The sequence below is a fragment of the Oncorhynchus mykiss genome, chromosome 25, assembly GCF_057628025.1.
Source record: "Oncorhynchus mykiss isolate SJ-2025 chromosome 25, ASM5762802v1, whole genome shotgun sequence".
Classification (NCBI taxonomy): domain Eukaryota; kingdom Metazoa; phylum Chordata; class Actinopteri; order Salmoniformes; family Salmonidae; genus Oncorhynchus; species Oncorhynchus mykiss.
Genome location: NC_143046.1, coordinates 93,189,764 through 93,202,042, shown reverse-complemented (window position 1 = coordinate 93,202,042; position 12,279 = coordinate 93,189,764). Strand labels below are relative to the sequence as shown.

The following is a 12,279-nucleotide window of genomic DNA, read 5'->3' as shown; positions in this document are numbered from 1 at the left end:
GCCCCGGGGGTTACGTTTCAGGAAATTCTTGGTCTTAATGCTAGTGAGTGATATCTAATATCTGGCTGTATGTAATAATAACACAAAAAACATTCTAGGCTAATAATGTAAGAAATAACACACAAACAAACAAAATACTGCAAAGCTGCTTAGGAGCTAGAAGCAGAGCTGCCAAATATAGGCTATGCAATTGCATGATAAACAGAGTGATGGCCTCTATTAAAATGAGGAGGATCCCATCAGCTTTCTATAGACTACTATATGTATTTCTCAACTCTCCTAATATTAAGCACATTGCTTCTCTTTACAACAGGAGTATATCTGGCTGAAAACGAACCAAGAGAAAACGTCCTCCATTCTCTATTTAAACAGATGACATGTATTTCCCCCCCTGTTTCGGTGCATGATAATGATGTATTCTCAACCAAAATTAATTTCACACATATATTATGTATTATATGTAAAGACAATATTAAATCAAGAATAGTCTGATGGGTGACAATATGAGGCTATCACGTGTGAGTGATATATTATCACTTATGAATAATGCCCAGCCTGTGTGCAGTACGGCAAGAAACGCACACCTTTTCATAGTGACATGTTTAAATCATAGTATCACACCTCATGTAGCCTAGCCCATAGTCCTATAAGGTTAGTATCACACCTCATGTAGCCTAGCCCATAGTCCTATAAGGTTAGTATCACACCTCATGTAGCCTAGCCCATAGTCCTATAAGGTTAGTATCACACCTCATGTAGCCTAGCCCATAGTCCTATAAGGTTAGTATCACACCTCATGTAGCCTAGCCCATAGTCCTATAAGGTTAGTATCACACCTCATGTAGCCTATCCCATAGTCCTATAAGGTTAGTATCACACCTCATGTAGCCTAGCCCATAGTCCTATAAGGTTAGTATCACACCTCATGTAGCCTAGCCCATAGTCCTATAAGGTTAGTATCACACCTCATGTAGCCTAGCCCATAGTCCTATAAGGTTAGTATCACACCTCATGTAGCCTATCCCATAGTCCTATAAGGTTAGTATCACACCTCATGTAGCCTAGCCCATAGTCCTATTAGGTTAGTATCACACCTCATGTAGCCTAGCCCATAGTCCTATAAGGTTAGTATCACACCTCATGTAGCCTAGCCCATAGTCCTATAAGGTTAGTATCACACCTCATGTAGCCTAGCCCATAGTCCTATATGTTTTAATAAGGTTAGTATCACACCTCATGTAGCCTAGCCCATAGTCCTATAAGGTTAGTATCACACCTCATGTAGCCTAGCCCATAGTCCTATAAGGTTAGTATCACACCACATGTAGTCTAGCCCATAGTCCTATAAGGTCAGTATCACACCTCATGTAGCCTAGCACATAGTCCTATAAGGTTAGTATCACACCTCATGTAGCCTAGCCCATAGTCCTATAAGGTTAGTATCACACCTCATGTAGCCTAGCCCATAGTCCTATAAGGTTAGTATCACACCTCATGTAGCCTAGCACATAGTCCTATAAGGTTAGTATCACACCTCATGTAGCCTAGCCCATAGTCCTATAAGGTTAGTATCACACCTCATGTAGCCTAGCCCATAGTCCTATATGTTTTAATTAGGATTGCATGACACATCATGTAGCCTAGCCCATAGTCCTATAAGGTTAGTATCACACCTCATGTAGCCTAGCCCATAGTCCTATAAGGTTAGTATCACACCTCATGTAGCCTAGCCCATAGTCCTATATGTTTTAATTAGGATTGTATGACACCTCATGTAGCCCAGCCCATAGTCCTATATGGTTAGTATCATACCTCATGTAGCCTAGCCCATAGTCCTATAAGGTTAGTATCACACCTCATGTAGCCTAGCCCATAGTCCTATAAGGTTAGTATCACACCTCATGTAGCCTAGCCCATAGTCCTATATGTTTTAATTAGGATTGTATGACACCTCATGTAGCCCAGCCCATAGTCCTATATGGTTAGTATCATACCTCATGTAGCCTAGCCCATAGTCCTATAAGGTTAGTATCACACCTCATGTAGCCTAGCCCATAGTCCTATAAGGTTAGTATCACACCTCATGTAGCCTAGCCCATAGTCATATAAGGTTAGCATCACACCTCATGTAGCCTAGCCCATAGTCCTATAAGGTTAGTATCACACCTCATGTAGCCTAGCCCATAGTCCTATAAGGTAAGCATCACACCTCATGTAGCCTAGCCCATAGTTCTATAAGGTTACTATCACACCTCATGTAGCCTAGCCCATAGTCCTATAAGGTTAGCATCACACCTCATGTAGCCTAGCCCATAGTCCTATAAGGTTAGTATCACACCTCATGTAGCCTAGCCCATAGTCCTATATGTTTTAATAAGGTTTGTATCACACCTCATGTAGCCTAGCCATAGTCCTATATGTTTTAATTAGGTTTGTATTACACCTCATGTAGCCTAGCCCATAGTCCTATATGTTTTAATTAGGATTGTATGACACCTCATGTAGCCTAGCCCATAGTCCTATAAGGTTAGTATCACACCTCATGTAGCCTAGCCCATAGTCCTATAAGGTTAGCATCACACCTCACGTAGCCTAGCCCATAGTCCTATAAGGTTAGTATCACACCTCATGTAGCCTAGCCCATAGTCCTATAAGGTTAGTATCACACCTCATGTAGCCCAGCCCATAGTCCTATATGGTTAGTATCATACCTCATGTAGCCTAGCCCATAGTCCTATGAGGTTAGTATCACACCTCATGTAGCCTAGCCCATAGTCCTATAAGGTTAGTATCACACCTCATGTAGCCTAGCCCATAGTCCTATATGTTTTAATTAGGATTGTATCACACCTCATGTAGCCTAGCCCATAGTCCTATATGTTTTAATTAGGATTGTATGACACCTCATGTAGCCCAGCCCATAGTCCTATATGGTTAGTATCATACCTCATGTAGCCTAGCCCATAGTCCTATATGTTTTAATTAGGATTGTATCACACCTCATGTAGCCTAGCCCATAGTCCTATATGTTTTAATTAGGATTGTATGACACCTCATGTAGCCTAGCACATAGTCCTATAAGGTTAGTATCACACCTCATGTAGCCTAGCCCATAGTCCTATAAGGTTAGTATCACACCTCATGTATTCTAGTCCATAGTCCTATAAGGTTAGTATCACACCTCATGTAGCCTAGCCCATAGTCCTATAAGGTTAGTATCACACCTCATGTAGCCTAGCCCATAGTCCTATAAGGTTAGTATCACACCTCATGTATTCTAGTCCATAGTCCTATAAGGGTAGTATCACAACTCATGTAGTCTAGTCAATAGTCATATAAGGTTAGTATCACACCTCATGTAGCCTAGCCCATAGTCCTATAAGGTTAGTATCACACCTCATGTAGCCTAGCCCATAGTCCTATAAGGTTAGCATCACACCTCATGTAGCCTAGCCCATAGTCCTATAAGGTTAGTATCACACCTCATGTAGCCTAGCCCATAGTCCTTTAAGGTTAGTATCACACCTCATGTAGCCTAGCTCATAGTCCTATAAGGTTAGTATCACACCTCATGTAGCCTAGCCCATAGTCCTATATGTTTTAATTAGGATTGCATGACACATCATGTAGCCTAGCCCATAGTCCTATATGTTTTAATTTGGTTAGTATCACACCTCATGTAGCCTAGCCCATAGTCCTATATGTTTTAATTAGGTTTGTATCACACCTCATGTAGCCTTGCCCATAGTCCTATATATTTTAGCCCATGTTTTAATTACGTTTGTATCACACCTCATGTAGCCTAGTCCATAGGCCTATATGTTTTAATTAGGTTTGTATCACAACTAAAGTGGCCAAATAACTTCTTAAAATGAATCCCCTTTACAACAGGTGTAACATACGTAGCACATGAGGTTCAAGTTGGAGGAAGATAATGTTCACTAGAAGAATGTACCTTTGTAACAAAGCATTTCTTTGTGGTCACTTTAGAGAGTGGCGTTTTCCCGCTAATGGAACATTTCGTGTTTATAGCCTACTGCTGTGTGGGCATTGCTGTGCTTATAATGTGAAGAAATAGCCTAATACTTTATCAACATTTTAAGCTAAATGTTCTGATCTGTTGTGTCAGCCACATTGCTTGCAAAAGTTGTATTAATTTGGGATCTATCCCACAACTGGCCCAGACTATGTTTGGAATAATTATTTCTCACACAGAATAGAATTGGTCAACTTTTGTACTATGGGGATAGTAGATTGACATAGGCTAGTGCTTTTGCTGTTTGTTAGGCCTACTCATCTTGTTGGCTGACGAAAAGTAAATGTGGACAGTTCTTCCAATATCTTCAATATGCACCTCTGATGTGTCTGTCTTCACTTGTAGCCTGTGAGAAAGACCTGATCACCTGACAGAGCCATTTGAGTGAGTGGTGCTTGGAGCATGCAGCAGGGAGAAGGAAATGTTCACTATTAGATTCTGCCCAAGTGTACAACGACCATTGCCTGCAAAAAGCATGGATTTGTTTTAGGGGGCATTGCGGACACACAAAGGGGATGCTGGCGGTAAATTTGAGGCATTATCAAGTGCTTGTCATATTGTGAATGAGAGACTGATGAAGTGTGTGCAGCGTGCACAAAAAAGAGCTCATGCCTTTCATGGTCATCATTAGAGTCGCATCATGCAGTCTTAGAATGTATAAAAAACATAAACATATAGCCCAACATTTGTATCACAACTAAAGTTGCATAAATAACTTTAAATTAAATATATAGTAGTACCTCATTCTTTGTTAACTGCTCAACACAGAATAGCCACATGTGCGCACTCCCTCAAATCTTTTGGAGAAAATATCCTTTCTATTTTCTATCTGCTATGATCAATTGTATTCTTCATACTATAAAATAATATAAAATAATGCTACAGAATTCTAAGCAAGTCTTGTCTGCTAAATGAACTAGTATAGCCCACAGCCATTTGGCATAGCCAGATCAGGACCTAGCATAAGGACAACTCAGAGTATGCTCCACAGAGGAACTCTGGAGCTTTGTGACTATAGGGTTCTCCCTGACCAAGGCCCTTTGGTACCGGCCAGGCAGTTCTAAGAAGAGTCTTGGAGGTTCCAAAATTATTCCAGTTAAGAATGATGAATGATGGAGGCCATTGTGTTCTTGGGGACCTTCAATGCTGCAGACATTTTTTGGTACCCATCCCCAGATCTGTGCCTCGACACAATCCTGTCTCAGAGCATAATGGACAATTTCTTCGACCTCATGGCTCTTGGTTTTGCTCTGACATGCACTGTCAACTGTGGGATTTTTTATAGACAGGTGTGTGCCTTTCCAAATCATGTCCAATCAATTGAATTTACCACAGTTGGTCTCCAATCAAGTTGTATCAACATCTCAAGGATGATCAATGAAAACAGGATGCACCTGAGTCTCATAGCAAAGGGTCTGAATACTGGACACCATATGTGAATTGAATGTCCCCCATCTATCTTCAGAGTTCGTTCTGTTAGGTGACCTAAACTGGGATATGCTTAACCCCGGCCGTCCTACAATCTAAGCTAGATGCCCTCAATCTCACACAAATCATCCAGGAACCCACCAGGTGCAACCCTAAATCCGTAAACATGGGCACTCTCATAGATATTATCCTGACCAACTTGCCCTCCAAATACACCTCTGCTGTTTTCAATCAGGATCTCAGCGACCACTGCCTCATTGCCTGCATCCGTTATGGGTCCACGGTCAAACAACCACCCCTCATCACTGTCAAACGCTCCCTAAAAAACTTCTGCGAGCAGGCCTTTCTAATCGATCTGGCCCAGGTATCCTGGAAGAATATTGACCTCACCCCATCAGTTGAGGATGCCTGGTTGTCCTTTAAAAGGAATTTCCTCACCATCTTAGATAAGCATGCCCCTTTCAAAAAATTTAGAACTAAGAACAGACATAGCCCTTGGTTCACTTCAGACCTGAATGCACTCGACCAGCACAAAAACATCCTGAATGCTGCCACGGTCATCCCCCTCTTCAAAGGGGGAGACACTCTAGACCCAAACTGACACTCTAGACCCAAACTGTTACATCCATCCTATCCTGCCTTTCTAAAGTCTTCGAAAGCCAAGTCTTCGAAAGCCAAGTGAACAAACAGATCACTGACCATTTCAAATCCCACCGTACATTCTCTGCTGTGCAATCCGGATTCCGGGCTGGTCACGGGTGCACCTCAGCCACGCTCAAGGTACTAAACGATATCATAACCGCCATCAATAAAAGACAGTACTGTACAGCCGTCTTCATCGACCTGGCCAAGGCTTTCGACTCTGTCAATCACCGTATTCTTATCGGCAGACTCAACAGCCTTGGTTTCTCAATGACTGCCTCGCCTGATTCACCATCTACTTCTCAGATAGAGTTCAGTGTGTCAAATCGGAGGGCCTGTTGTCCTGGCCTCTGGCAGACTCTATGGGGGTACCACAGGGTTCAATTCTCGGGCCGACTCTTTTCTCTGTATATATCAATGATGTCGCTCTTGCTGCGGGTGATTCCTTGATCCACCTCTATGCAGCCGACACCATTCTGTATACAACTGGCCCTTCTTTGGACACTGTGTTAACAAACCTCCAAACGAGCTTCAATGCCATACAACTCTCCTTCTGTGGCCTCCAACTGCTCTTAAACGCTAGGAAAACTAAATGCATGCTTTTCAACCGATCGCTGGCCGCACCCGCCTGCCCGACTAGCATCAGCACCCTGGACGGTTCTGACAACTACAAATACCTAGGTGTCTGGCTAAACTGTAAACTCTCCTTCCAGACTCATATTTAGCATCTCCAATCCAAAAGTAAATCTAGAATCGGCTTCCTATTTCGCAACAAAGCCTCCTTCACTCTCGCTGCCAAACATTCCCTCGTAAAACTGACTATCCTACCAATCCTCGACTTCGGCGAAGTCATTTACAAAATAGCCTCCAACACTCAAACTGGATGCAGTCTATCACAGTACCATCCGTTTTGTAAGCAAAGCCCCATATACCACCCACCACTGCGACCTGTATGCTCTCGTCGGCTGGCCCTCGCTACATATTCGTCGCCAGACCCACCATTGTTAGGAAAAGCTCCTCCTTATCTCAGCTCACAGGTCACCATAGCAACACCCACCCGTAGCACTCGCTCCAGCAGGTATATCTCATTGGTCATCTCCAAAGCTAACACCCACTTTGGCTGCCTTTCCTTCCATTTCTCTGCTGCCAATGACTGGAACGAATTGCAAAGATCGCTGAAGTTGGAGACCTATATCTCCCTCTCTAACTTTAAGCATCAGCTATCTGAGCAGCTTACCGACCGCTGCAGCTGTACATAGCCCATCTGTAAATAGCCCACCCAATCTACCTACCTCATCCCCATACTGTTTTTATTTACTTTTTCACTCTTTTGCACACCAGTATTTCTACTTGCACATCATCATCTGCACATCTATGACTTCAGTGTTAATTTGCTAAATTGTAATTACCTCGCTACTATGGCCTATTTATTGCCTTACCACCTTACTCCATTTGCACACACTGTATACATATTTATATACTGTGTTATTGACTGTACTTTTGTTTATCCTATGTGTAACTCTGTGTTGTTTTTTGTCGCACTGCTTTGCCAGGACACAGTAGTAAATGAGAACTTGTTCTCAACTGGCCTACCTGGTTAAATAAAGGTGAGATAAATAAATGAATAAATACTTATGTAAGGTATTTCAGTTTGAGATAATAATTTCGAAAAACCTGTTTTTGCGTTGTCATTATGGCGTAGTCTGTGTAGAGGAAATGTTCTTATTTAATCCATTTTAGAATAAGGCTGTTTTGTAACAAAATGTGGCAAAAGTCAACTCATCACACTTTTCCAATCACACAAACATTCGGGCATCATCCTCCCTCCACCTTTTGTTTCTATTTCCACCTTATTAATTCCTAATCTGGGGCTTTTGACTACTTTTATGTTCCAGTTCCTTGTATTTGGGATTTATTACTTCATTAGTTGTCCTTTCCTCCCTTCCTTCTTCCTTCTATTATAAAAATATAAACTCAACATGCAACAATTTCAAAGATTGTTGTAAGGAAATCAATACATTGAAATACATGAAATAGGCCTTAATATATGGATTTCACTGGGAAGACAGATATGCATCTGGTGGTCACAGATACCTTAAAAACAATTAGGGGTGTGGATCAGAAAACCAGTCAGTATCTGGTGTGGATCAGAAAACCAGTCAGTGTCTGGTGTGGATCAGAAAACCAGTCAGTATCTGGTGTGGATCAGAAAACCAGTCAGTATCTGGTGTGGATCAGAAAACCAGTCAGTATCTGGTGTGGATCAGAAAACCAATCAGTATCTGGTGTGGATCAGAAAACCAGTCAGTATCTGGTGTGGATCAGAAAACCAGTCAGTATCTGGTGTGACCGCCATTTGCCTCATGCAGCACGACCCATCTCCTTCGTATAGAGTTGATCAGGCTGTTGATTGTGGCCTGTGTTCCACTCTGCAGTGGCTGTGCGAAGTTGCTGGATATTGGCAGGAACTGGAAATGCGCTGTCCTACAAATCGATCCAGAGCATCCCAAACATGTCTGGTGAGTATGCAGGCCAAGACATTTTCAGTTTCCAGAAATTGTGTACAGATCCTTGAGACATCGGGCTGTGCATGGCAGCGGATGAATGGCACGACAATGGGCCGTAGGATTTCCTCATGGTATCTTTGTGCATTCAAATTGCAATCGATAAAATGCAACTGTGTTTTCGTTGTCTGTAGCTTATGCCTGCCCATACCAAAACTCCACTGCCACCATGGGACAGTCTGTTCACAACGTTGACATCAGCAAACCGCTCGCCGACACAACGCCATACACGTGGTCTACGGTTGTGAGGCCGTTTGGACGTACCGCCAAATTCTCTAAAACAATGTTGAAGGCGGCTTATGGTAGAGAAATTAAAATTAAATTATCTGGCAACAGCTCTGGTGGACATTCTTGCAATCAGCATTCCAATTGCACACTGCCTCAAAACAAAACTGCACATTTTAGAGGGGCCTTTTATTGTCCCCACTTGTGTAATGATCATGCTGTTTAATCAGCTTCTTGATATGCCACACCTGTCAGGCGGATGGATTATCTTGTCAAAGGATACATTCTCACTAGCAGGGATCTAAACACATTCGTGCACCACATTTAAGACAAATAAGCTTTTTGTGCGTATGGAACATTTCTGGGATCTTATATTTCAGCTCATTAAACCAACACTTTATATGTTGCGTTCATATTTTTGTTTAGTGTACATACATTTAGATAATACCTTATTGTGGTATTACTCTGTAGGCTACGGACCTATTCAAAGCTTCCTTTGGCATCTCAGCATACAATCTGCCTGTAATTATGGACCTCAACCTGCAGGAGGTTTGCTTTTTGTGATTGAGGAAACAGCTGCAAGGTTCTGACAGATGGATGTGTGGTGGTGGAAAGGACACACCCAAAAAACACTCACATCAAACCCCACCCACAAGCTAACCCCACCCACAAGCTAACCCCACCCACAAGCGAACCCCACCCACAAGCCAACCCCACCCACAAGCTAACCCCACCCACAAGCCAACCCCACCCACAAGCTAACCCCACCCACAAGCTAACCCCACCCACAAGCTAACCCCACCCACAAGCCAACTCGCGTTTGGCATCTGTCATGGCTGCCAGCATTTCTTGAGGAGCCCAAAAAACAAATCAGCGTGTGCAGTTCCTCTAACAGAAAATTACCTTCTAAAAACCATGGAAATGAAAAAAAACTATGTTTAAGTGAGAAGTAGGCATTGGTCTGAAGCTGAAGAATCAAGGAAATTCACATGAGCAACACAATGCCTAATCCACCCATGCCCTACCAAGGTTTTCAGCACACAGCTTTGACCAACTACAGTAGCTATGTTGGTCTATTGTACTTCAAACAATGTATATGCCGGTTGCTTAGGCTTCAAACATTCTCAAACAGCCTATTTCATACTCTTATATATCTTATATAGTAGGAATTGAACCTGGCTTGGCATCCTATTTCTTATCTAGTGCACTACTTTTGACAAGGGTCCGTAGGGCTTAAAGTACTGCTCTATAGGGCCTTGGTCAAAAGTAGTGCACTATGTAGGGAATAGGGTGCTATTTGGGACGCCTCCTTGGTAAGAACTCTGTATACCTCTGTCGACTAACTTCTGACTACTAATGTCTGATTGGCTGTCTGACTCACCTTGATCCCGCCCATCCTCTGTTCACCCTTAAACTCCTTCCCATTCTTCAGCCAATGGATGGAGGGCGTGGGGTTTCCAGCGGCAGCGCAACGAAATTTGACGGTATTGGCGGCTGGGATAGCGAGGAGCTTCTTCTCCATGCGATCCGGTCTGGTCCAATACGGGCCTTCTGATTGGACAGGAGAGAGAGGAGGGCATGTTAGTCATCGTGGACTGTTTGAGTGTATCAGATTTAACTTCCTGATTAATATAAATAGCCAGATGTTTACACAACACATACACTAGATGCATTATATATACAGCAGTGTGTGGACACCCCTTCAAATTAGTGGATTTCAGCTGCACACGTTGCTGACAGGTGTATAAAATCCAGCACACAGCCATGCAATCCCCATAGACAAACATTGGCAGTAGAATGGCCTTACTGAAGAGCTCAGGGACTTTCAACTTGGCACCGTCATAGGATGCTACCTTTCCAACAAGTCATTTCACCAAATTGCCCCAGTCAACTGTAAGTGCTGTCATTGTAAACTGGAATGGTCTAGGAGCAACAACGGCTCCTAGACGAAGTGGTAAGCAAAACACAAGCACACAGAATGAAACCGCCGAGTGCTGAAGCACGTTGTGCGTAAAAATCTTATGTCCTCGGTTGCAACACTCACTACCGAGTTTCAAATTGCCTCTGGAAGCAAGGTCAGCACAATAACTGTTAATCAGGAGCTTCATGAAATGGGTTTGGATGGCCGAGCAGCTGCACACAAGTCTAAGATCACAATGCACAATGCCAAGCGTCAGCTGGAATGGTGTAAACCTTGCCGCTATTGGACTCCGGAGCAGTGGAAAAGCGTTCTCTGGAGTGATGAATCACGCTTCACCATCTCAAACAAATCAAATCAAATGTTATTTTTCACAAGCGCCAAATACCGTGAAATGCTTCCTTACAAGCCCTTAACCATTAATGCAGTTCAAGAAATAGAGTTAAGAAAATATTTCTGAAATAAACTAAAGTAAAAAATGTAATAAAAAGTAACACACACATCCGACGAGCATCAGAACCTGTGTAGTAGGGTTCAATCTTAGTCTTGTTTTGACACTTTGCCTGATTGATGGCTCGTCTGAGGATATAGCAGGATTTCTTATAAGAGTCCGGATTAGTGTCACGCTTCTTGAAAGCGGCAGCTCTAGCCTTTAGCTCGGTTGCCTGTAACCCATGGCTTCTGGTTTGGATATGTACGTACTGTCACTGTGGGAACCACATCGTTGATGCACTTATTGATGAAGCCGGTGACTGAGGTGGTATACCATTGGATGAATCCTGGCACATATTCCAGTCTGTGCTAGCAAAACAGCCCTGCAGGGTAGCATCCGCGTCATCTGACCACTTCCGTATTGAGCGAGTCACTGGTACTTCCTGCTTTGGAGGGCGAGGGACAGCTTTGTATGTCTCTGTGTGTGAAGTAAAGGTGGTCAATATTTTTTTCCCCTCTGGTTGCACGTGACATGCTGGTAAAAAGTTTCTCTGCATTAAAGTCCCTGGCCACAAGGAGCGCCAATTCTGAATGATCATTTTCTTGTTTGCTTATGGCCTTATAGAGTTGGTTGAGTGCAGTCTTAGTCTCAAGATCAGTTTGTGGTCGTAAATAGACGGCTACGAGTAATACAGATGAAAACTCTGTTGGTAGATAGTCTACAGTTTATCATGAGGTTTTTAATATTAGACATCGCGGTCCAGCTGTTACTGACAAATAGACACACACCCCCTTACCAGATGTTCAGTAGCTGCTCTGTCCTGCTGATGCAGGAGTAGCCAGTCAACTCTATATTATACGTGATGTCGTTCAGCCGTGTCTTGGTGAAACATAAGATATTATAGTTTTTAATGTCCTGTTGGTAGGATAGTCTCAATCGTAGATCATCCAGTTTATTCTCCAGTGATTGCTCGTTGGTCAATAGAACGGATGGTGAAGGCAGTTTACTCACTCGACCTCCACCCCCTGTATTT

The 12,279-nt window shown here is 42.9% G+C and overlaps 1 protein-coding gene across 1 annotated transcript in view; it reads right to left on the bottom strand.

Moving 5' to 3' along the window:
* The window catches only part of fgfr3 (fibroblast growth factor receptor 3), a 238,107-nt gene that overhangs the window by 97,947 nt on the left and 127,881 nt on the right, over positions 1-12,279 (bottom strand). Inside the window, 1 exon segment of the mRNA XM_090221491.1 lies at positions 10,277-10,446. Within this exon segment, the coding sequence (XP_090077617.1) occupies positions 10,277-10,446 (170 nt within the window).